This window comes from Coenobita brevimanus, chromosome 57, assembly GCF_032717465.1.
Source record: "Coenobita brevimanus isolate Jiangsu-jjx chromosome 57, ASM3271746v2, whole genome shotgun sequence".
In the NCBI taxonomy this organism is placed as follows: Eukaryota; Metazoa; Arthropoda; class Malacostraca; order Decapoda; family Coenobitidae; genus Coenobita; species Coenobita brevimanus.
In genome coordinates, this window is record NC_137010.1 from 16,475,278 (window position 1) to 16,502,494 (window position 27,217).

At 42.5% G+C, this 27,217-nt stretch overlaps 1 protein-coding gene across 1 annotated transcript in view; it reads left to right on the top strand.

Annotated features, from left to right (window-relative positions):
- The first annotated feature begins 6,875 nt into the window (after positions 1-6,875).
- Positions 6,876-27,217, top strand: part of Rnmt (RNA guanine-7 methyltransferase) — a 113,194-nt gene continuing 92,852 nt past the window's right edge. The window contains exon 1 of the mRNA XM_080274426.1: positions 6,876-7,039. Coding sequence (XP_080130552.1) covers positions 6,982-7,039 — 58 coding nt within the window. The 5' untranslated portion in view covers positions 6,876-6,981. The remainder of the gene's footprint in view (positions 7,040-27,217) is intronic.

Here is a 27,217-nt window from a genome sequence, read left to right on the forward strand (position 1 = left end):
CGGGCCGGTGGGTGAGTGGGCAGGGTCAGGAGGGCGGGACACAAGAGACTCTGGCTAATGCTACCAGTATAGAAGGGGGATAGGCGGGGGCAGGTAGGGGTCCTGCCTGTTTGATGTGTCAGCCTCTGAGTGATAATGGGCTGTGCTTTCCTCAGTGCTTCACAAATTACCACATGACGGAGGAGTACTGAAAAAGTGTGTGTGTGATAGTGTAAACAATTTATATAGTAAACATAATATAGATAAATGTAAAGTAATCCCTCTAATATCCGGACGCCCACTATCCAGACATCCCCACTAACCGGATATAATCATCCCGGGATCCACTATTCCCAAAATGGTCCAAAAACCGCAAAAAATTAGAAAAAAAAAACTATTTTTTCCCACCAGTAATTTAAACTTGGTGCGTGGGGCACGGAACAGCTTTGTTGTGGCGCGTCATTCCTCCGATGTCCGCTAGAGCGCCCCTGCATCCTCCCCACTTTCCGCCTGTCTCTCGTCGCGAGTGAACGCTCGTCGCCATGGCTGCCCACGTGCTCGCTTTTGTGGTGGTGCCTTACCTGCTGCAGGCACTCCTGCTGCTCTCGTTCCTATCCTTTGTGTGTGTGATAATGGCCCCGCCGCCTGAGAAGAGGAAGAGAGTGGTATTGACTCTGGAGAAGAAGCGAGAGATATTGGAGAAAGTAGATGCGGGATGGTCTTCTTCACACATCCTCCGTGAGTTTAACCTGGCCCGATCTACTTTGTTTGATATTAAGAGATCCCGAGACAAACTCATGGAGTACACGGCTGACTTCTCGTCGAGAAGCAAACGCAACATGGAGAGGAAGGTGATGTTTACTCCCAAGTTTGCTGAAGTCGACCACTTCACGTTGATTTGGTATCGACAGCAACTTGCTGCTGGTGTGATGGTACGTGGTACGGAGCTGAAGGCTGCTGCTGAGAAGTTCGCCACACAGGAATCTGTATTACCTCAGAGTGATTAATCTTTTCCAATAAACAGAATTAGAATACAAACCTAAATCATTAATACAAAATACAAAGGATGCTATATAACCTCAGAGTGATAAATAATTTTCAATAAACAGAATATTTAAAGCAATATGCTATTGCCAAATCCATCCATCCATCCATCCATCATCCAATCCTCGTTTGCCTCATGAGGAGCGTAGAAGCCCGAGGTTAGGCAAGTTGGTCCTGACATTTAAGATGAGAGTGACAAGCCTCACTCATCCCTATAAATGAATAACAGTGTATTTTATGATTCAGTATTATGACACTGAGCAACTGATTTTTAAATATTACAGTACTGTATTCGGATCTGACCACCCCTCTCAAACTGATATCATGCCCACCACAGATACTAAAGACACATGATTTTCATATGGTATCATGATGTGTTCTTAAGTAAAAGAGCACCATTACACCAGATATTCATTTAATCTCTTCCTCCCAAAAACACAATGCCAGAAATGGTACCTGTATTAAAACTATTTGGAAAACCAGTCCAACATAACCTAGCTTGACCTGCTATCATTTCATATCATAGTCTGACCCACCCAAGTTATCTTATCATAAAAGGAAAGAATACAGATACAGCTAAGGATTTGGCAACATGCAAATATGTTTCATTGTACGGTATATGAACAAAAAATGCCAAAAGAGATTGATTTGTTTAGAATATCTGTGACAAATGGTGCTGACAAAGTCAGGTAAGAGTGGTTATGTATGATTATTGTAGAAAATTTTTCTCAAAAATTAAGAATTTTGCTACTTTAAAATATTGAAAGGCTCTAGAAGAAATCTCTAAAGAGATGGGAATGATTGGTAAGCTCCATCTGGTGATGTCCCTAAACTACAATTTTACCAGATCATGATCATATTCCAGGTGAGGAGTTTTTAGTATACAGTAAGGCACCAGGTTCCATGGCGTCCAAATTGGCAAAATGCACATTGGGTGGCAGCCTTGAAATATTCCCCTGAATACACATTCGTGACTGAAAAATGAGCTATTGCATCCTCCGGCACCACAGGTTTTGGATTCTCGCCACGGCGACGCCAGCACCAACACTCAGTTTCAGCCTGTTTACCGGATGTGTTCAGTGTGTCCGAAGTTGAGTGTTACACTCTTGCGTCCTTGATTAGTACCGTAATTGATGGAGATGTCATCATGTTCTTCAAATGGAGCTGGAGGTGGACCGGGTGATAGTGGAAATGGTGTAAGAAGGTATGAACCTGGAACAGCAGGTGGTAAAGAGAAGGCCAAGGGTGACTACTGCAAGGGGGGTGAAAAAACGCAGTATGATGACGAGTTAAAAAATACAGTCGTGGCGGAAATGGAGAAAGGTGTTCGTATCTCTGAAATATGCAGAATGTATTTTGTACCAAAATCAACTGCATGTAGTATGAGAAAACAGCCAATCCAGCCCTTGCAGAGAAGTATTTTGAACCAGGCGCCGGAGGTAGACAAGTGATAACAGTGACTGAGCACAGTTCAGTTATGCTAGAGTTTGAACATTATTAATTTGCTACAATGGTTCAGTAGGAGGACCCAGGAAAGCATTGGTGTGTCAGGGCCCATAATTCAAGACCAGGCTCACCTATTTCAGGTAACTTTAGGACCTATTTAAAGTAGGAAATCCACTAGGGGGATGAGTTTTCTGATGGGCCCGGTCCTTATTAGCTTATTTCCCATAAGGTCAGTGCCCCAGTTTTAGCGGAATCAACTTTGGCGGCACTTTTCACAATCTCTATTAGGCAAATCTTGGAGCCTTACTGTATATAGGCATTTTTCTCACTGTACCCCCTCCACAATATGTCTACCCCCGATGTATATATGTCCCCCCCCCAGTGCATACATGCCCCCACTAAACTTGCTGACCTAGCACGCTTTCCCAGAGCCCAAGCCTGGGCGAAGGCGTTATTGCGTCAGTTCATAGCAGACAGCCAAGACGGGCAGACTATTTTGTTGTGAGCTCGTAATAAACTCCTTATCTAGCTGTTTGTACACGGAGTTTCTATCACCAAAGTATTGCAAGTTACATCACTTTTTTTTTTTTTTTTTTTTATATGGACAGTCCACTCTCAGATTCCATAGCTTGTCTATTGTGTTTTGTTATGTTAGTCACCATGCTTTACTTCTAACTTGTCTCATAACTCAACTTTATATTCTTTAGAATATTTTGTTTGCTTACACTGGCATCCCATACTCAGGAGGCCATTTTTGACTCAGAATGACCTTTGAGAGAAATGTTTACTGATACAGTTAAAGCTTCATATTTTGGTGTGCTGTTTATGAATCAGGTAAGATTGGTGAAACCCAAGAATGTATGGTACTATCCTGAAATTTGTCTATTTGTTTATTTAGTTATTTATTTTAAGCCTTAGGCACTCAGAGTTTTTGGGTGTGTTTTAAGTTCAGTACTGGTATCTGTATTGTATTTTCTTGGTAATAATTCCATCAACTTTTAATTCTGTCTGTTTGTCTATTGCCAGGCGCCTAAATCCTGTAAGGGGTGGCTACGAACAAATCGCCTCCATGTTGCCCTGTCCCCCTCCATTTCACTGCCCTGTTCCCAGCTCACACCCCTCTCTCATGTACCTATCCACTCCATCCCTCCATCTCATCCTTGGCCTTCCCCTCGCTCTCCCCCCCTCCTCCTCACTCACATACACTCTCCTCATCAGTCTTTCACTCTCCATCCTCCCCACATGGCCAAACCACCTCAGTGTGTTTCTCCTAATGCTTCCTATCACAGCCACATTCACACCACAACGCTTCTTCACTTCCTCGTTAGTCAGTCTGTCTCTCCATGTGACTCCACATGCTCCTCTCAAATAACTCATTTCCACAGCTCTCACTCATGACCTCTGTCTCTCCAACAAGGTCCAAACTTCACTTCCATATGCCAGAGTTGGTATCACAATACTGTCATGTAACTTTTTCACTTCCTTGCTCACTTCCCTATTTCTTATCACTGCTTTCAAGGAACCAGCAACCTTTCTTCCTTGTTGTACCCATTCAAGCACTTCACCCTCTAAACTTCCAACCCTACTCATCACACTACCTAAGTACAGTACTTATATGCACTCACATTTTCCATGTCCTCCTCATTCAACCTCACTCTACATTCACTGACTTCTCTCAAAGACCATACCTATACTCTTCCCTACATTCACCTTTAGATTCCGTTTCTTACATACTTTCCCAAACTCATCTACCAAGCCTTGCAGCTCCCCTTCATCTTCACTTAATAACACAGTATCATCTGCAAACAACAGTATGGGGAGTTTCCAAACACTGCCCTCTCTCACTAGGGCCACTCACACATCCACTGGCAACCTTGTATCTCTTTTATAACCCCATCCATATACAAATTGAACAACCATGGAGACATGACATCCTAGTTTCAATCCAACCTTCAAATAGAAAAATTCACTCAGTTCACTATCCACACACGCTGCAACCTTAGCACCCTCATACATACTCTTCACGGCATTCAACAACTTTCTTTCTACTCCATATATTCTTAATACTTTCCACAATCCTTGTCTATCCACCCTTTCATATGCTTTCTCCATATCCATGAAGGCTGCCTACAACTTCTTTCCCTTCTCTAGAAATTTTTCCACTAAAGATCTATGAATAAATATTTGATCCACACAACATCTTCCAACCTCCCTGTTCTTCTTCAACTAATTCCTCTGTTATTTCCCCAACTCTGTCAATAAGTATCCTACCATATACTTTTCCTGTTGCACTAAGAAGACAAATGCCCCTATGATTACCACATACTTTTTCCCATTTTCCTTTGTACAGGGGAATAATTATACCTGACTTCCAATCCTCCAGGACTCAACCCTCCTCTCAGGCCTATCAGCACATCTTCCACATCCATTCTACAACTATCTCTCCCCCATGCTTCAGCATTTCACCACACACTCCATCAATTCCAGGAGCTTTCCCCATTTTGACTTTCTTCATTGCTTCCACAAGTTCCATCCTACTGATTTCTTTCTTTCTTCTCACATAGCTGTCTCCCAGCCATTCCCCAGCCACTTACACTAGCATCATTTTCATTCTCTGTGTTCAACAATTCATGTCTGCCATACACAGAGGCTGCCATACTGGCCTTGGATAATGATGCTGTTGTAGGTTAATTACACTGGTTTACAAAAAAAAAAAAAAAAAAAAAAAAAAAAAAAAAAACTGAGGCAAGCATGTGAATAGGTGTTTTTGACTAATTTAGATATGCTTAATTCAAATTTCTAAACAGTTTTGCCCTATCACCTCTAGTTTTTTTGCTTTCACATATACCTTTTTTATTATAATGCATATACAGTATTTATAATATAATGAGTTTATTTCATATATTAAAATGGCATATTACAGAACAAAACAAAACAGACACAGAACACTGACAGAACTAAATATTACCATTACTTGGATATAAGCATATATACACACCATAGTACTACAGACAGTCAGAAGTGAGTTTTTTTGGATGATCTGGTGTACTTTGCCTCCGGGATGTCGCGCAGGAGCATCCTGCAGAAGTCTCCCATCATGCTGGGGTTCCACGTGCCTTGGTAGTTGCCCTCCATCTTAGTAATATATTGGTGGAGCCTTTTCCCATGTTCGTCACTTACTGCTCCGAGGTTCTGGGGGAAGAAGTTGAGGTGGGAGTGGAGAAAGTGAATCTTGAGAGACATTCGGCACCCCATATCCTGATAAGCCTGCAACAACTTCTCGGCACGCTCTTGGTAATCTAGTGCCTGTGTATTACCAAGGAAGCCATGGCAGACTACCTTAAATGCCTCCCATGCTCTCAATTCCTTCAAGGTGAGCTTCCCCTCAAATACCTCATCCTTCAGCACCTCCCGGATCTGAGGTCCGATGAAAATGCCCTCCTTGAGCCTAGCAGAACTGAGAGCTGGGAACAGAGTGCACAGATGTTGGAATGCAGCATCATCCTTGTCCATGGCCTTCTTGACATTCTTCATAACTCCAAGCTTGATTTGAAGAGGGGGAAGAAGCATCTTGTTCATGTCCATCAGAGGATTTTCTTGGGCACTGTGTTTCCCAGGCATGAAAGTGCTCCTAGACCCCCAGTCCTTCTGCGTGTAGTGCTTGACATGTTTGAGCTTGTTGTGGCGTGCATTTTAAACTAAGTTCCAAGAAAATAGGACAGTAAATGGATTTTTGATGAATATTTTGGGTCTAGGCCTGTATGTATACAAGTACATACATGTATACATGTATATCTCAAAAACTAGAGGTGATGAGTGAAAACAGATTTTGAATCTGAAATCAGCACCCCAAAATTAGGTTAGAACACCTAATTTCATGCTTGCCTCAAATTTTTTGTAAACCAGTGTTATTGGCAAATAAAATATTTCTAATGGAAATGGAGATAAAATCTTAGGAAGTACATTAAGAAAGATCTGAAAAATTTGTGTTACTGCAAATATCTTTCCAGAGAGATTTGGTTGGGTTTTATAAATCCCGATATACAGGCAGAAAAGACCAAAAAAGGGGAAATTCAAAAGCTGCCTGCTTGGGATGGTATGGTCACAGTGATGTTCAGCAAAAGGATGACAGAAAACACCAGGCAATCAGCAGCCATGGTAGCACTAGGCAACTCCCTTGGCTGACAGCCTTCAGGTGAGACCAGGAGGAATTTCTGGCTAGCTAGTGCCTATGATTGGTGATAATTCATTGATAACTTTCCTCTGCTAAGCAGATCACGTCATCCAAGTTCATTGGATGGTTTGACACAAAGATTGTAGAACTTTAGCCACCAGAGTGCTACAGTGTGATGCAACTCTTAAAATTACCAACTTATTATTTTTTCAGGTCATGTGTAAATGTGAAGCTCCTTGCATGAAATATTGATATATAGTCATCGTTTCACCGCTGTCTCCAGCTGCCAGACATCCACAGACTTCATCATCCAGCCTAGTAAAGCAGTGACAGACACAATGGCTGAATCTGAATCTTACTCAAGCAAGGGCATTAAAACTTCCAAGGATAATTATGGTAAGAGTTTCCTTCATTCTTTCTTTCTGTTTTTCCTGTACAAGTCTGACATCTGCCAGGCTTTGTATAGCATTGCTACCATGCTCTCTGCTTTGGTTTGTCCAGGATATCACACTCAAGATTTTGCGTCATGGTACCAGGCATGGGGCTGAAGCCTTGATTCAGCCTTGAGGCTACATTTTCAAGTCCTTATCTTCAATCTCCATTATTTGCTCTGGCCTTGAGGCCAGGTGAAAAGTGTATAGACCTTGTGATACTTTGAAGGCCAAATGAATGTGAAGGTTCCAGAGGTAAACTCTCTCTCTCTCTCTCTCTCTCACACACACACACACACACACACACACACACACACACACACACACACACACACACACACACACTGCAAGGATGAACCCAAACTATTTTATAGATATGTTAAAGGCAAACTGAAACAAAAGGAAGGAATCACCAAAACTGAAAGTAAAAGGAGAGGTCTATAAAGATGCAGCAATGCAAGCTGAAATATTGAACAAATGTTTCCAATCGGTTTTCACTAATGAAAAAGAGTTTGTGGAAGGGGAGGGAGTGATTAGCAATGTACCGGTGATAAAAGATATAAAAGTGGAGGTACAGGAAGTGTATAAACTACTGGAAACTCAAGATGTAAGGAAAGCCCCAGGACCTGATGGAATTTCTAATTGGGTACTGAAGGAATGCAGAGAACAACTGGTGGATAAAATTCGCAGTTTAATCGTCTGTTCTCTGAAAGAGGGGAAAGTGCCATAAGAATGGAAGAGGGCAAATGTGGTACCAGTTTATAAGGGAGGAAACAGGGAAGAACCCCTGAATTATAGATCAGAGTCCCTGACCAGCATGGTCGCAAAATTGTGTGAGATAATCCTGAAAGACAGATGGATAAAATATTTAGAAGAGATGAATATTTTGGCTGAATGTCAGTTTGGATTCAGAAGTGGAAGGTCATGTGTTTCCAACTTACTGAGCTTTTACTCAAGAGCGATTGACGTGGTACAGGAGAGAGATGGTTGGGTGGATTGTGTGTACTTAGAGAAGACCTTCAACAAGGTACCTCATAAGAGACTAATGTGGAAACTAGAATAAATAGGAGTATTGAAGGGGAAACTCTTGGAATGGATGAGAGACTTTTTGAGAGACAGACAAATGAGGACAGTAATAAAGGATAGGATGTCTGGATGGAGGGAAGTAACAATTGGAGTCCGTCAAGGCTTGGTGTTGGCGCCAGTAATGTTCCTGATTTACGTAAATTATATGGTAGATGGAGTGAACAGTTATGCAAGTCTGTTTGCTGATGATGTAAAGATCTTGAGGAAGGTAGAGGTTGAGGAGGATTGTAAAATGCTGCAGGAGGATCTGGATAGGATACATGATTGGAGCTGGACTTGGGAAATGAAATTTAATGTAAAGAAATGTAAAATATTGGAAATGGGTAAAAGTACCAAGAGGCCATCACTGAATTATTTGTTGGGTAATGAATTAATCACAAAAATGAGAGAAGAGAAAGATTTGGGAGTTCTGGGCCAGGATAGTTTGTCACCTGAAAAACACATTAACAAGATAGTTAGAGAGTCGTATAAACTCCCGACTAACATCAGAGTAGCATTTCATTATATGGGTGAGGAGATGATGAAAAAATTGATAGTGGCCATGATCTGCCCCAGGTTAGATGATACAGCGGTAGTATGGTCCCCACACAAAAAGAGAGATATAAACAAGATTGAGAGAATACAAAGAACAGCAACCAAGATGGTCCCCAGTCTGGCAGATCTGTCATACAGAGAGAGGCTGGAAAAGCTGGATTTGCATTCTTTAGAGGAAAGGAGAAAGAGGGGAGACATGATTGCAGTGTTTAGGACCATGATGGGGGTAGATAAAATTGACCAGGAAGATCTTTTTGTATGGGATAAGAGAGCAACAGGAGGACACGGAATGAAATTGAAAAAGTCAAGCTGATTGAAGGATATCAAGAAATATAGTTTTCCTTACAGAAGTATAGACTTATGGAATAGCCAGAACAAAGAGATCATCCAGTTTCGTTTTGTTTCGTTTCGTTTTTAAAGGCTCCAACATGCTTGCATGTATCGGCCTTGGTCACCTAATGGAGGCTTTCCACGCTGCATGATCCATTGCAGCCTCCCTGTTCAGTCCCTTAACCCTGAGGTCACACTTAATGACCTCGTCCCATGTCTTTCTCGGTCTACCCCTCATAATCCCACCCCCAATATTAACACTTCTTACCTTCCTCACCCAATTATCATCTCCCATTCTCTCCATATGTCCAAACCATCTCAATCTATGTCTCCTCATCACAACACCAATACACTCCAGTCCCATCCTACCTCTCAACTCTTCCATCGTAAACCCAGCCCCTCCAGGCCTTGGACACAGGGACGCACTGCACATCCACCTAATCATTGTCATTTCTGTATGTCTGAGCCGGCGAATATCTTCCTCCTTCACTGCCCGGGTCTCACTACCATACACCGTTACACTCCTAACATGCAGCATACAAAGACCCCTTAGCACGTAGGGAGAGTCCTCTCAATGTCAGGAGAGGCAAGAGCTCCCTGAACTTCTTCCAACCATTTCTCACCCTAGCCACAGAGCTAGCTCCAGCCCCACCTCCAGCACACAACATGTCTCCCAAATAACAAACTCTTCCACACACTCAAGAGATTCACCAGCAAGTTCAATCCTTTCATGTCTGACAATCTCCACCTGCTCACCCTGACACGCCGTACACATAAAATCAACATTATCTTGCAGTCTACCTCTGATACCAGTACATCTCGTATGCACCCATTTATCACACACCGCACAAGATGGAATTACTTCCCACACCCTTGTGGCAAACTGCACATGGCCACTCTCCCTCGTCTTTGACAGTACCGCCACCAACCCTAGATATCATCACTTTTGTTTTATCTGCATTTACCCTTAAACCCTTGTGCTCCATACCATCTCTCCACTTCCTAAATCTTCCTCCGCCTCCCTTTCGTTCTCTGCAATCAACACCAAATCATCAGCATACAACAACTCCCACGGGAGTCCGTTTCTAAAGTCACGTGAAAGGGCTTCAAGTACCATGATAAACAACATGGGACTCAAGACTGACCCCTGATGCACACCAACATTCACGGAAAAATCATCACTCAAATCTCCATTCACTCTTACCTGGGTGTGAGCACCCACATACATAGCCACAACCACCCTAACCAGCCACTCCTCCAAGCCAAGCTTTCTCATTGCCCACTTCACCACCTCTCTAGGGACTCTGTCAAAGGCCTTTTCCAAATCAACAAAAACAAAATAAAGATCCCTTCTCTTACCAGTATATTTTTCCTGAAGCTGTCCAACAATGAATATAGCATCAGTGGTCCCCATACCTGGCATAAACCCAAACTGCATCTCATCAATATTCACTCTTTCTCTAATCATACCTTCTAAAACTCTCTCCATTACCTTCATTATCTAATCTAAAAGCTTTACACCTCTATAATTTCCTCTTTCCAGGGCATCACCCTTCCCTTTATACACATTTACAATTACACTCTTCAGCCAATCATCTGGGACAGCACACTCATAAATAATCCTGTTTATCAGGTCAGTGACTGAACTCACCCTTATATCGCCTGAGGCCTTCAACATTTCGGCAGTCAACCCAGACACACCTGCTGCCTTCCCCACCTTCATCCTGCCTATTGCCTCACTCACAGTAGCAGCATCAATCAAACGCCAAGGGCCAGACACTGGATCTGCTGGCTCCAAACCTTCCCTGTCCCAGTCAAACTCCTCATTCAACAACCTTTTATAATGCTCTCTCCATGCATCTTTAATATCTTCATTGTTCACCACTACCCTTCCTTCATCATTCTTCACACACTGCTCACCTATAATATCCCGATTATCCCTCTTCACTTGACCTGCCACCCTAAATATCATATTTTTCCTTTCCCCATGGTTTAGGTTATCAAGTAATAGTCTCTGTGACTCAGACTTTGCCCTGTATACAGTACCTCTCTTCTAGCCCCACGCTTGGCAGCCAAATATTCCTCTTTGCTACCACCCTTCTTCCATTCCCGGAAAAGCCTTCTTTTCTCCTTAACTGCAGCTTCTACACCCTCATCCCACCACCAAGTTACTTTATGTCTTGGTGGTCCTCTTGTCCAACCGCATGTTACATCAGTAACTCTTAAGAAATTGTTCTTGAGGGCTCTGTACTGTTCATTAACGCCTCTGTCTACAGCTCCCTGTTCAGCCACCACTCTCCTCAACTCGCTATAGAAGGCATCCCTTACTACTTGGTTTTTCAGCTTCCATATTTTCCTCCTAGGTACATAAGTCCTCTTTTTCATCACTTGTTCTTTAAGCACCATATCACAAATCAGTAGTTTGTGCTGCTGCACACACTCCTCACTTCCTATAACTTTAACATCCCTCACTAACCTCCTATCGGCCCTCCTAACCAGAAAATAATCTATCTGACTGCTATTTCCCCCAGACTCATACGTAATTAACCTACTGTCTCTTTTCCTAAAATATGTGTTGCACACGATCACGTCCGTTGCCTCCCCAAACTCGAGTATCCTTTCCCCTTCTGCATTCCTTATACCATACGCACATCCCCCATGCACTCCTTCATAACCATGTGCTGCTTCACCTACATGACCATTTAAGTCCCCTTCCAAAATCACTATCTCATCATCCTGCATACCACCCACTACACCTATTAAATCATCCCAAAATCTATCTTTCTCTGCTTCATCCAATCCTGCCTTTGGAGCATATGCCGATATAATCGCAGCTATCTTTCTACCAAAGTCCGGGTTAGCAGGGGGAAGTTCGGATGTCACTTTTATCGGAATTTCCTATTTTTTGGAATGGCTTGGGCCCCAATTAATCCGTTATAGTGAGGTCTTACTGTATTTTATTTATATTATTTTGCACTGTTTTAGTATAAAGAGAATGATATAATGTACTGTTCTGTGTTTTTGTGAAAAAGCCATGTTTTAGTGAGCGTGGTGGGACAAGGGCAGGCATGAGCTCTGATAATTCGGATTTTCGGATATTTCAACATGGGGGTTCCCCCCAATTAATCCGAATTAGAGAGTGTTTACTATGTGTATATATATATATATATATATATATAGATATATCTATAAAGATGAAAGGGTGTGAAATGGAGGAGTGGGAGGGTGTGAAATGTGTAAGATCGGGAATGAATGGGTGAGGAAGATGCAAGGAAGGAGTTGCATTGTTGATGAATGAGGTGTGGCAGAGTGGAATGAGAGACTATAAATGTGTCAGCTCGAGGCGTATGTATGTCAAGTTCAAGTTTGAGAAGGTGAAAGTGGCAGTGGTTGTAGAATATGCACCGTGTGAGGACAAGAGTGAGAGAGAGAAAGACAGGTTTTGGGATGAGCTGTGTGAAGTAATAGGAGAAATGCCCAGGAGCTACAAGCCTTCCCCATTATCTGTCCTACCGCAGATATTTGATCCACACATCCTCAACCACTCCTAAAGCCACCCTGTTCATCACTCAGTAGGACTTCTGTTATCACTCTTACTTTCTCTTTAATAATTCTTCCATATACCTTCCTTACCACACTCAATAAACTTATTCCACGATAATTCTTGCACTCACTACGCTCACCTTTATTTTTGTACAGTGGTACAGTCACAACCTTTTCCACACTGCTGGGGCAGTTTCACTCATCCATGCCGTTTTACCTACCTCCAGCAAGCACTTCATTCTGCTTTCTCCACTAGCATTAATCATCTCTGCATACACCTCATCAACCCCCGCTGCTGTCCCATTTATCAACTGCTTCACAGTGTTCTTCACCTGTGTGAGTGTCACATTTCCTGACACTGCATTCCTTCTCTGCACATCCCCAAAACCAATCATGTTTACAGCCGCTCTGCCCTCTCTGTTGTCATTTATCAGGCTTTCAAAATATTCTCTCCGTCTAGTCTGTACTTCATCCCCATGGGCTAATAACCTACCACCTGCATTCTTCACACTTTCATATTTCATTCTGATGTCACATCTACTTTTCTGCATCTCATTGTGGAATAACTTCCTATTTTCAGAGTAGTGTGCATTCATGTTCCTTGGTAGATCATCACTTACCTCCTCCTTTTTCCTCTTCACTAGTCTCCTCATGTGCATCTTGCTCTCAATATATTGAGTTCTTATTTCAGTTGAACCCCCGTCCTGTAACCACTCTAGCCACTTCTTCTTTTTTTCCTCCACTGCTCTCTTAACCTCTTTGTTCCACCATGTTGTACCTTTCTTCTTTGTTGTTACTCTTGCCACACCACACACCACTTTAGCATTCCTTATTAACCAATCACTACTCCCACAGGCTTCCAGATCTATTTCATTCCAATTCACTGATCCTAACTCCTCTCCTACTTTGCTCCTGTAATTATCTGCCATTTCTTTGATCCTCAGCTTCTCGACTTTCAGTCTTTCTCCCTGTCTGCTCCTCTCTCTCCTGGTCCACCTTACTCCTTTCAACTTGATCTTGCCTACCACAATCATATGACCTTACAGACCTCCACATCGTCCTCTCACGGCCCTAATATCAGCAACCATTACATATATCTGTCTATCTATCTATCTGTCTATTTATCTATCTATCTATATATATATACAGTATATATACTGTATACAGTAATCCCTCCAATATCCGACGTAATAGAGCCATAGGCAGGTCTGGATAGTGGTCCTGTTCGGATATTGGGCCCCAGCTTATGGACTTGTACTTATGGACCCTAACTCAGAAAAACACCTATACAATTCCCTCTGGACATGCATAGCACCTATTTAAGACCCAAATCACACCAATAAGGCACATAAAAGACTGAAATAAATGCAAAAGAAGCATGAAAAGGTTTTTGAGGTAGGTTCATACAATATTCAACATTCTGGGTACTTACAAGTCCCTGGCTCCTGGACTGGTAGTTATGGACCCTAACCTAGCCTAACTCAGAAAAACACCTCCCTATTGCACATGCATAGCACCGAAGACACAGCATATTCACACCAATAAGGGACATAAAAGAGTGAAATGTGGTGTTTGATGTAAGTATAGTATGGAAAATACAGTAGAGTACAGTATGAAACATTCTGCCTACTTACAGCAAGCCATGGCCATCTCGATGAATAACCGCCTCCTGTCAGACTCTGACAGTAAGAAGGATTTCCTGAAGCACTTGCAGTACACTGTTCATGAAGTCTTGCACTGAACTTAGTCATTCGCACTCAGAAGTCCATTCTCTTCACAGTGTGCACTCTTGTCTAACTTATGCTCCATTGTAACATAATAAGTGTTGCACACTGCACTTTAAGTCTTTCCACTCTTCAAACCATTTTCTAAAGCAAAATCACACAAGTCTATTTACGTTAAATTTAGTCCAAAAATTGTTTGTCTTTTCACTCACAACTGTAAATCCTTAACACAATGCACTGTTTTTTTCACTGCACAACACTGTAAATTCCCATGTGGTCTAGTGGAGAAGTTCTTGGCGTCTATTCACTGTCAGAGTCTGAGAGTATCACTGGCAGGTGACCTAGGGGTGCGTTGCTGGGTCGTGGTGATGGCGTACCCACTGCAGAAGACTCTGAAGACAGATGCAAACTCACATCGAGTGGTGACTCCACCGTGGCTGATGTGCTGGGCTGTGGCTCGGAGCATGGGGGCCTGTCTTGGGGAGGCAACAGAGTGGAGCCAGGGCTGGGCACAGCGGGGGTCACGGGCCTGAAAAAACTGTCAATGGTTGATTGACGCAAGGAACGACATTTCTGACGGTTAATGATGCACTGCCTGAAAAAACTGTCAATCGTTGATTGACGCAAGGAACGACGATTCTGACGGTTAATGATACGCTGTCTGAAAGCACGCACTTCCTTCACAAGTCCCAAGGGCCCCATCTCCCTGTCGCAGTCCGGGTGTTCCAGGTAGTCGAGAACGAACTCTAGGTGTTCCCGGAGTGCACTCAGCTTGGGGATGGCTGGAGTTGTGTCATGCTGAGAGGAGTCCGCATCATCGTCGCCGTCCTCGTCGGACTCTTCAAGCTGGGTACTGACACCTGCAACTGAAGATGCTATCTCGATATCAGACAGGGTCTGATACCCAGGATCTCCCTCGTCGTCATCCAGCCACTCACGCACGTCGTCCACATCAACATCGTCGCCATGCATATGTAGACGTGCATGGAAGTCATCCACGTCAAAACCTAGGAAATCGTTTTCCACATCCGTTCCGAGAAGCAGACGAGACCAGCCATTTTCTAGAGTCTTGACAGGGATTTCCTTCCATGCACTGGCCCAGTTGTAGATTGCAGACTTGATGTTGTAGCGGCGAAGGTTTTCCAAAGTCCGTTGGCCTTGCGTGTCCCGTCCCTCCCTGTGCTCGTCCTCGTCCTCGAGAACAACCATCACCTCATCCAGGAACTTCCTTTGGTACAGCCTCTTCATTGCCAGTATCACTCCTTGGTCCATTAGTTGGATGAGAGCAGTCGTATTAGGTGGCAGAAACATGCACCTAATGCGGCCATTCTCAGCCACCAAGTCCATGTTGCACGGGTGGGCAGGTGCATTGTCGAGGAGAAGGAGGGCCTTTACCTGGTCGCATGGGATTCCCAGTTTCTCCGTCTGGTAATGTATGACCTCTTGATGAAATGGCGGTGGAACCAGTCTTTGAAGATCTGGGCTGTAAACCATGCCTTCAAAGAATGGTACCAGACGACAGGAAGGACATCCATCACCCCATGAAGACACCGAGGCTGCTTTGCGCGGCCAACAATAACGGGCTTAAGTCGGTGCATGCCGTTAGCATTGGTACAACACAAAGCAGATATCTGTTCCTTGGAGAGCTTGCTCCCAGGTACACGCTTCTCCGTCTCCTCGGCTAGAGTGTTCGTTGGCAAAGAGCGATAGAATAAACCAGTTTCGTCAGCTTTGTAGACTCGACCAAGAGTGAGGCCCTCCCTGTCGATCAAGCCCTTCACCTTGTGCTGGAACTCGTCAACTCCATCCTCATTAGCGTCCAAAGCTTCGCCATGAGCCATACGGTTGGTAAGGCCATGCCTTACTTCGGATGCCTTGAAGTCTAGGGCATTGTGAAGCCTGGCAAACTTCTCAGCAGCAGCCTTCAGCTCCGTACCACGTACCATCACACCAGCAGCACGTTGCTGTCGATACCAAATCAACTTGGAGCAGTTGACTTCAGCAAACTTTGGAGTAAACATCACCTTCCTCTCCACGTTGCGTTTGCTTCTCGATGAGAAGTCAGCCGTGTACTGCATGAGTTTGTCTCGGGATCTCTCAATATCAAACAAAGTAGATCGGGCCAGGTTGAACTCGCGGAGGATGTAGGAAGAAGACCACCCCACGTCTACTTTCTCCAGTATCTCCCGTTTCTTCTCCAGAGTCAACACCACTCTCTTCCTCTTCTCAGGCGGCGGGGCCATTATCACACACACAAAGGAGAGGCACGAGAGCAGCAGGAGTGCCTGCAGCAGGTAAGGCACCACCAGAAAAGCGAGCACGTGAGCAGCCATGACGACGAGCGTTCACTTGCGACGAGAGACAGGCAGAAAGTGGGGAGGATGCAGGGGTGCTCTAGTGAACGTCGGAGGAATGACGCACCACAACAAAGCTGTCCCGCACCCCGCGTGCCAAATGCAAATTACGGGGGGGGGGGGGTTTCCCCCCCCCCCATTTTTTTTTTTTTTTTTTTTTTTTTTCGGACCATTTTGGGAATACTGTAATGGATCCCGGGACAATTATGTCCGGTTAGTGGGGATGTTCAGATATTGGGCGTTCGGATATTAGAGGGATTACTCTATATATACAGTAGAACCCCTGAATTCGTACACAATTCGTTCATGGAGGCTGCACGAGTTGCGAATTGTTTGAAAACCGATTTTTTTTTTCCCATATGAAGCTATGTAATTCGCATTAATCTGTTCTTTAGTATGGATGAAACGGTAGATTTCGCCATACTATAATGAATGGCAAGATCGGAGACACGGGTTCCACTTTCAAACTTTGCAATAAGTTCTTTTTTTCAGCTCAGTTGTTATTCTCACTGCATTACATTTAGCTGCAGCTGACTCACTAATCTCTTGGGGCCCATGATAATGTACAATTTTCTAACGAAAATATGTAAGTCATCACAAAGTTTAATTGAGCCTGTATGACTGATGCATAGCTGGCGGAAGACAAAGCCAGACTGGCGACCACGTGGCACCTACGACGCCGCATCTTTTAGTGTGAATAACGGGTCACTGTACGAAAACTGGTGCAATTTTTGGGCGAAAAAGCTGTACAAAAACCGAGTTGTATGAGTAGAGAGGCGTACGAATTCCGGCGTTCCACTGTATGTATATACATATATATATATATATATGCAGTGGACGTTCCTCATGGGGCAATGTAGGATTGGATGATGGATGGAAGCTCGATTATCCAGCTTTTGGTATATCCGTGCCATGACCAAATGGTTCAGTGGTACAGTTAATACATCGAATTATCCGTATGATAGCTCCGGTTTAAACAGCAAGCATCCAGTTGCTAGGGAGTGAGGCATGGGTAAACCAGAGAGAGTATGTTCACCCTGCCCTCACCCACACCTCCTGCTCACAACTCGATCACAAGGGTGGTAGGGTGGAATTTGGTGAGGCAACTGATACACCTGATCTAGCCTGACCTTGCCTAACTACTTAATAATTTAACCTAACCTGACCTAACCATGGCTTCAGTTGGGAAATTGGGAAACTAAATCCACTTTTGTGTATGATGAGTTTCTTCCATTATGCTCGAAACAATCGTAGGTACGGCTTAAAGAACATGATAATAAAAAGGAAAATCTTTCAGCAAGAGAAGGTAATTTACAACCCTCAAAATAGAAAAACACAGAAAGCAAACTGGAGGAATATGAAGTGAATTGGTGAAGTATGCTTAGACGAAGAGTACTGGGTTTCCCAATTTTAGGGAACGAAATGGAACAAGAATGTCTGCTAATCAGAAAAAAAAAAAAAATACTCATCTCATGTGTTCTCATAAGTTAGCATTGAGTTCTGCATTCTTCATTAGATATCGCGCTTCCCAACACATTTTGGACCGACAGAGCATAGTTATTTCTTCCTCATTTACTGTTCATTCTTTTGTTCGTTCTTAAGTGTACTATATGTGTGAAAGAGAGTATTAATACAAACAATAATGCATTCCATTAACCCCATCATAGCTGCCAGCCTCGAACAATCCTTTTCTTTACCGGTGTCAGGGATGTTGGGTTAGGGAGAGCTATAAAAAACTGCAAACAATTATGGGAAGGGAACGAAGGTCACTGGTATGTTTACACGACCCTACTCTACCATCCCAAACAGTCAGGTGGCCTGCCACTTCATCTCAGATGTTTTCGCCGATATGTTTAAATGCTAATGTAACATGCACCCTAAATATGAGTAAGTTTCTTCCATTATGCTGGAAACAATCGTCGGTAAGGCTTAAGGAACTTATGATAATAAGAGAGGAAATCTTTCAGCGAAAGGTAATGTACCACCCTCAAAATAGACAGAAAAATACAGAAAACAAACTAGAGGAATATGAATTGAATTGGTAAGGTTATTAGGGTGTATGCTTGGACAAAAATTTATGAGATTCACAATGATAGGGGACAAAATGGAACAAAAATGTTTATTAACAAGAAAAAATACTTTCATCTCATGTGTTCTCGTAAGGTGGCATTCAATTCCACATTCTTCGTTCGATATCTCTTCCCAACACATTTCGGACGGACAGAGCATACAGTTATTTCTGCTTCTTACAGTTAAGTGTACATTTATTCCACATTCTTTTGTTCGTTTGTGTATGTGTGAAAGAGAGAGTATTGATACAAACAGTAATGTATTCCATTAACCCCCTTCATGGCTGCCAGCCTTGAACAATGCTTTACTGTACCGATGTCAGTGACGTTGAGTTAGGGAGAGTCATAAAAACTGTGAACAATTATGGGAAGGGAACAAAGGTCACTGGTATGTTTACACGACCATACCCTACCATCCCAAACAGCCTGGCGGTCCTTTCATCCCAGATGTTTTCGCCGATATGTTTAAATGCTAAAGTAACATGCACCCTAATTTTATGTAACATGCTCCCAAATTTTATTAATTCTTTCACGAATCATAGCAAATCACAAGATGGGTTTGGGGAGGAGGGGAAAAAGTCAGGTGTACCAGACGAGTCTTTTCACATCTGTAAGATAAAGAAACTGACTTTATAACTTTGAAAAAATGGTTCCAAGGTCTGCCACGGTAGCATACAAATTTCTGAACTCACAAATATTGAGGGGGGGTAAACATACGCTTTGCTGTAAGCAGTAAAAGCACCTTACCAAATCAGTTCATCCTGATAGTCTGTTATATTTTTCTGATTATTTCTGGGTTGGTAAATAAACATTTCTTGTTAAATCTGTTTCCCCACTGTTTTTAGCTGTCCTGGTGTGACAACTCTTTGTTTGATTCGTTAACGTAATGGCAGAAGACACTATTCTAATCTAAGTATTTAAACCTGGCCTAACCCAGCTTAACTGCACCTGATAATTTAAGCTAACCTAATCTTCAGTTGGGAAGTTGGGAAACAAAGTCCACATATGAGTACGATGAGTTTCGTCCATTGTGCTGGAAACAGTCGTAGGTACAGCTTTAGAACGTGACGATAATAACAGGGAGGAAATCTTTCAGTAAGAAAATGTAATTTACCAAACTGAATATAGTCTGAAAAATTCTGAAACTAGCTGCAGGAATATACTTTGAACTGGAAAGGTCTTTCTGGTACTTAAAGTGTACATTTGCCGGTAAATAAATCAGTCAAACTGTACAGTACAGTACTTGTGTTTTGTTTCCGGCGGATTAATCGTGCTTTCGGACTAATCGGGCATCCCTTAACACCATATAGCCCGGATAATCGGGCTATCTCTGTGTATATATATATATATATATATATATATACACAGGTAACTTGCACGGAACACGATCTCACGGAATGCGCTCGCAATTACAGTATACACGGTAAGGGCTGGGATACATATAAGGCAACATAAGATTAAAAAACCATTATGAAAACTACAAATTAACGCAGGAGAGGCCTTTGAAAGATCAAATCCTCGAACGTCACCGCAGCGCGTGGTTTGCTTTGATTACGTGACGATCTAGGCGGGAAATTATTCAGTGAGTGAGACATTCCCGAGTACAGTAGCACAGTATTTGTAAGTTAAATATTTACAGTACTGTACTGTTCTGGTAAGTTTATGTGCAACTTAAAGTACTATTAAATAACGTTAAAGCAAGAAATAAAGTCTTATAACCAGTTTACCTGATAGGAGTCAGAATATTGCCTTTTTTATTTGTTCGTTTTTTCCATAGTACTGTACAGTATTTGTAAGTTAAATATTTACTGTTCTCGTATGTACTGTACTTGTAAGCACTTAAATAAAGTTAAATCATTAAATAAAGCCTTGTAACCAGTTAACCCGAATTATATGATTACCCATGATCGGCGTCGGAATATTGCCTTTTTTGTTTGTTCGTTAAACTCTTACTGTACTGCTTTTCTACAGTATTGTATTTGTAAGTTAAATATTTACTGTTCTGGTATGTACTTGTAAGCAATTAAAGCATTAAATAAAGCCTTGTAACCAGTTAACCTGATTTATATGATTACCCATGATCGGCGTCGGAATATTGCCTTTTTTGTTTGTTCGTTAAAGACTTATAATAAGAGAAAAATACATTATGTGTCTTGGTATCTTTACCTATTTGCTCAGGTTTGCTGTAATGGTTTGGATCATTTGATGCAATGCAACTTGTAGAAAACTATGAAATCTTTCGGGAAGTGAACGAAAATCTGGGACATGAGACTGACCTTGACTTCACCCTCTCATGTATCATCTGTCAGTTCACCACCTGCTATCGTGATGAGTGGATGTACAATTTTTTCGCTCGTGGCCATGCCTAACCACACATAGTTACACCCATTATCTCGACCCAAACAGAAAATACAATCATTTTCCTCCCTTGCAAAACACAAACAACCACCCTGTTTATGAGACAGCAATATATATTGCGAAAATAACAAGGTAAAATGATAAAGATGAACGTACAATGATAGAGAAAGATGAACATGTTATGACGGAAGAAGTACGTTTTCCCCGTCTGTAAACGTATTTATTTCTGCTTTGTATCTGTATTCGTAATAATTAGACTTATTGTTAGTTCTGAAATTGCATTACGATTCTATTTTTAGCCATTCTCGTGGTGTGGGAGCTGGAAGTTGTGACAACTTCCTTATTGCTAATCGGACTGACCGTCCACTTTATTCTCCCGTGGCAGAGTCTAGCCTTGGAGGACGTGCAGTTTTCTCATTTAGGACTGAAAATTCAACTCTTTCGCTCCCTTTTCCAAGCATGGGCACAACGATAACGTAAAAAATAACTCGAAACTACCATAAACATATATCAAAAAGGTGAAAATGTATTCATAACATTTTTTTTTTTCCAGCCATTCCTAACAGATTATGTACTGAAATCATTCGATATCACAGTACTGCATTTCTAAGTTAAATATGTACTGTTCTGGTATGTACTTGTAAGTTAAAGCACTTGTACCAGTTAACCTGATTTATATGATTACCTATGATCGGCGTCGGAATGTTTCCTTGTGTTTACGTACAGTATTTGTGTGTTGCAGTTTTGCTCTGGAGTACTGTATTTGTGAGTTATAACATTAAATAAACCTTCTAACCACTTAAAGTGCTTTCTAGTGATTACCAGTGACAGATAACAGCAAAACAACACATTTGGGGGGTCTAGGGAGCAAAATACGGAGTAGTTTAAATATACTGTACGCGATTTCGCACCTAACACGGCACGGTAGGAACGAAACCCACGTGTTCCGTGCGAGTTACCTGTATATATATATATAATGTAGAGATGCCATATGATCTCTACACTGAGTGACAAGCCAAATGGTTTCCTGTACCCAGGAAACCATTTACTACGCTGGGTGGTAACGATATAACTGGGGTGTCTGGCAGGTATAAGTGTCCCCCAGATTCCCCTATCCAAAATCACTGAATCATAGCAGTTGTTTCAGAGAGCCTCGGAGGGCCCAATACCTGCCCAGGGCCCCATCCAAGTGGGCAGCCTCCCGTGGCCATGTGGAATGTGAGAGGTGTGAATGAGGAGAGCAAGAGGGTGGAAGTGGTGAATGTGTTCAAGAGTGCGAGATATGCTGTGATGGCATTGTGTGAAACAAAGATGAAAGGGTGTGAAGTGGAGGAGTGGGAGGGTGTGAAATGTGTAAAATCGGGAATGAATGGGTGAGGAAGATGCAAGGAAGGAGTTGCTTTGTTGATGAATGAGGTGTGGCAGAGGGGAATGAGAGACTACAAATGTGTTAGTGCGAGATGTATGTATGTCGAGTTCAAGTTTGAGAAGGTGAAAGTGGCAGTGATTGTAGCAAATGCACCATGTGAGGACAGGAGTGAGAGAGAGAAAGACAGGTTTTGGGATGAGCTGGGTGAAGTAGTGGGAGAAATGCCCAGGAGCTATAAAGTGTTTGTGATGGGGGATATGAATGGAAGAGTAGGCTCTGGTCTTGAGGATGACATAATGGGTTGCTATGGAGTACTAGGAGAAAATGATAATGGGAAAAGACTAAAAGATAGGTGTCAAGAGAGGAGGTTGTGCATTTGTAACTTGTATTTCAAACAGAGATGCAAATAAATATACATGGTATAGAGGGAACGGGGATCGTGTTGAAAGAAGCCTGATTGATTACGTGCTCGTAGAGAGGTCGATGATGGGAATGGTTGCTGATACGAGGGCTGTGAGAGGACGATGTGGAGGTCTGTCAGATCATATGATTGTGGTATGCAAGATCAAACTGAAAGGAGTGAGGTGGATCAGGAGAGAGAGAAGCAGTCAGGGAGAAAGACTGAAAGTTGAGAAGCTGTGGATCAAAGAAATGGCAGATGAATACAGAACCAAAGTAGAGGACGAGTTAGAATTACTGAATTGGAATGAAATGGATCTGGACAGACTGTGGAATGCATATAGAGATTGCTTAGTTAGGAATGCTAAAGTGGTATGTGGTGTGGCAAGAGTAACAACAAAGAAGAAAGGTACGGCATGGTGGGATGAGGAGGTAAAGAGAGCGATGGAGGAAAAGAGGAAGAAGTGGCTAAAGTGGTTACAGGATAGGGGTTCAGTTGAAATAAGAACTGAATATGCTGAGAGCAAGAAGCACGTAAAGAGACTAGTGAAGAGGAAAAAGGAGGAGGTAAATGAGGATCTAGGAAGAAAAATGAATGCTAACTACTCTGAAAATAGAAAGTTATTCTGGAAAGAGGTGCGGAAATGTAGAAGTGAAAGCGGAAAGAAATGTGATGGTGTGAAGGATGCAGGTGGTAGGTTACTAACTCATGGAGATGAAGTAAGGATCAGATGGAAAGAATATTTTGAAAGCCTGATGAATGGGAATAGAGAGAGCAGAGCGGTTGTAAACATGATTGGTTTTGGGGGTGTGCGGAGAAGGAATGCAGTGCCAGGAGACGTGACACTCACACAGGTAAAGAACGCTGTGAAATGGCTGAAAAATGGGAAAGCAGCTGGGGTTGATGAGGTGTATGCAGAAATGCTTAAGTGTAGTGGAGAGAGTGGAATGAAGTGCTTATTGGAGATATGTAAGAAGGCATGGATGAATGAAACTGTGCCTGCAAAGTGGAAAAAGGCTGTGATTGTACCCCTGCACAAAAATAAAGGTGAACAAAGTGAGTGTAAGAATTATAATGCCATAAGCTTGCTTACTGAATGTGGTAGGGAAGGTATATGGAAGAATTATTACAGAGAAAGTAAGAGAGATATCAGGAGTCCTAGTGAGTGATGAACAGGGTGGCTGTAGGAGTGGCAGAGGATGTGTAGACCAAATACTTGCAGCGAGACAGATAGTAGAGAAGGCTCATGAGAAGGACCATAAGGTGTTTATGGCATTCATGGATCTGGAAAAAGCATATGACAAAGTGGACAGAGAAGGATTGTGGAAAGTTTTGTGCATGTACGATGTAGAGGGTAAGCTGTTAGGTGCCGTCGAGTTTTTATGATGGTGGTGAAGCATGTGTCAGGGTTAATTGGCATCTAAGTGAATGGTTCACAATCAGTGTGGGCGTGCTACAAGGTTGTGTGATGTCCCCATGGTTGTTCAATGTATATATGGATGGGGTGATGAGGGAAGTGAAAACATGAATAATGGAGAGAGGGATGGCATTGGTAATTAATGGTGATGGATGGAATATCTCAAATTTGTCGTATGCTGATGATGCAGTACTGCTTGCAAGTACCGGACAAGAACTTGGTAGGCTAGTGCAGAGTTTTGCTGATGTCTGTAAGCGTCGTTCCTTGAGAGTAAATGTAGAAAAGAGTAAAGTGATGGTTATTGAGAGAGAAGGTGACTCCCAGTGCAGTGTAACAGTGAATGGAGAGAGACTGGAATTGGTAAGAGAGTTCAAATACCTGGGTACAGTGATAGAAAAGAGAGGAAAATGTGCAAAAGAAGTTGAAAGTAGAGTGACACAAGGAAGAAAAGTAGCTGGTGCAATGAAGGCCTTGATAAGAAACAGAGGCTTGAGTTTTGCAGCTGCACGAGGCTTACATGAAGAAGTGTTAGTGCCAACTTTAACATATGGATGTGAGACTATGATGTGGCATGAAAATGAAAAGTCAAGAGTAAGAGCAGTGGAGATGGGACTGCTGAGGAATGTATGTGGAGGACAGAGGGTGGATAGGATACGAAATGATGTGATTCGTGAAAGATGCGGAGTGAGGAAGTCGGTGGACATCAGAATTGAAGAGAGTGTACTGAAATGGTATGGTCATGTGGAGAGAATGGATAACAGTATAGTGGTGAAGAAGGTATATCTGAGCGAATTTGAAGGAGGGAGGAGGCAAGGTAGGCCAAGGAGAAGGTGGAGAGATATGGTGGATGAATGTGTGAGGAAGAGAGGTTTGGAAGTCGGTGAGGCTAGGGAACTGACAGGAGATCGAGCTGGCTGGATGAATTTTGTGAGGAGATATGCATGATCAGGGATTTTTGGCACTCCTTTTTATCGTGGCAGCGTCTGGATTGACTCTGTCGGATACGATACGTGAAGCTACAGAACGTGGTGAATGTTTTTGGCGTATCTGATAGAGCAAGGATTCCAGGGGCTTGAATGATGAGTGAATGGAAGCGTGGCCTATTGGATTGTTATCCATTCTCTCCACATGACCATACCATCTCAGTACACTCTCTTTGATTCTGGTGTCCACCGACTTCCTCACTCCACATCTTTCACGAATCACATTATTTCGTATCCTGTCCACCTTCTGTACTCCACATACATTCCACAGCAGTCCCATCTCCACTGCTCTCACTCTTGACTTTTCATTTTCATGCCACACCATAGTCTCCCATCCACATGTTAAAGTTGGCAGTAACACTCCATCATGTAAGCCTCGTTCAGCTGCAACACTCAAGCCTCTGTTTCTTATCAAGGCCTTCATTGCACCAGCTACTTTTCTTCCCTGTGTCACTCAACTTTCAACTTCTTTTGCACGTTTTCCTCTCTTTTCTATCACTGTACCCAGGTATTTGAACTCACCAATTCCAGTCTCTCTCCATTCACTATAACATCGCACTGGGAGTCACCTTCTCTCTCAGTAACCATCAATTTACTCTTTTCTACATTTACTCTCAAGGCTCGATGCTCACAGACCTCAGCAAAACTCTGCATATCCTACCAAGTTCTTGTCCGGTACTTGCAAGCAGTACTGGATCATCAGCGTACGACAAATTTGAGATATTCCATCCATCACCATTCATTACCAATGTCTTCCCTCTCTCCATTACTCATGTTTTTACTTCTCTCATCACCCTATCCATATATATATATATATATATATATATATATTGAACAACTATGTATTTTAGATAAGTTTTTTGTTTAGATATGGGCTGTATATTAAGTGGCATAGAATACTTTGTAACTCTGTTTCTTAGGAATGTTTTAATATGTATTACACCATGGTTTTGTGGTGGTAGGTGGGGGCGCTTACCATCCATTCGTTCCATGTAGTGCTGCTTTGGGTGTCTGCCCTTTCCTCTCCTCCTTCCTTCCTCATCTGTCTTTCTTTCCTTCATTCTTTACTCTTCCTTCTGCTTATGGGTGCCTTTAGACTCCCTTTTCTATCTTTCCTTCCTTCACTCTTTCTTCTTCCTTCTGCCTATAGGTGACTCTACAAGACATGGTTTCCTGTACACCACAGAACCATTTACTATGCTGGATGTTAACCATATAACCAGATTGTGGCGCCTGGTGGTTTAGTGGGTAATTAAGACACTCCAATCAGTTTGATCCTGTGTGGGTGTATATCCAAGGGATGGTTGGGGTTTATTTCTCATGTAATGCCACTCAGGGATGAGTGAGGCTGGTTACTCCCATCTTAATCAGGACCAAGTTGCCTAGCCATGGGCTTTGGTTCTCCTCATGGGGCAACATAGGATTGGATGATGGATGGATGGATACACCTTGATTTTATATTTTTAGAACTGACATACAGTAGTTTGTTGCAGTAACATGAATTTGGATGAAAAGGTGTACTGTATTATGTAAATAAAAGTCTGATGAATAGATGCATTTAAGTCTCATATGCCACCTAGACACAGTACTTAAGAGTCAGATTTGGTGAAAGAACAACAAAAGAAAGAAAGATGGAAGAAGATAGAACAGACTGTTGGAGAACAGGATGGGAATGCACATTAGGGATACAGAAAAAGGGGATGTGGAAGAAGGTAAGCTAAAAGAATGGAGGGAGTGAAGAATTGAAAAAGGGTAGGGTTTTCTCCAGCATTGCCTCAGTTATTACTGTCAGTGAAAATATAAATTCAAATGCAGCACATCACTTAGTTGTCTGGTTTTCAGTTTCTGATAAGTTAATGAATAGTTGTACTTGGAACCTCCTGATGAATTCTTCAGTTGCCGTGAAGTCAGATATGATTGTTGGTTTGTGCTGATAGCTCCTCAAACAGAAGCAAAAATGATTTGCATTGCCATAC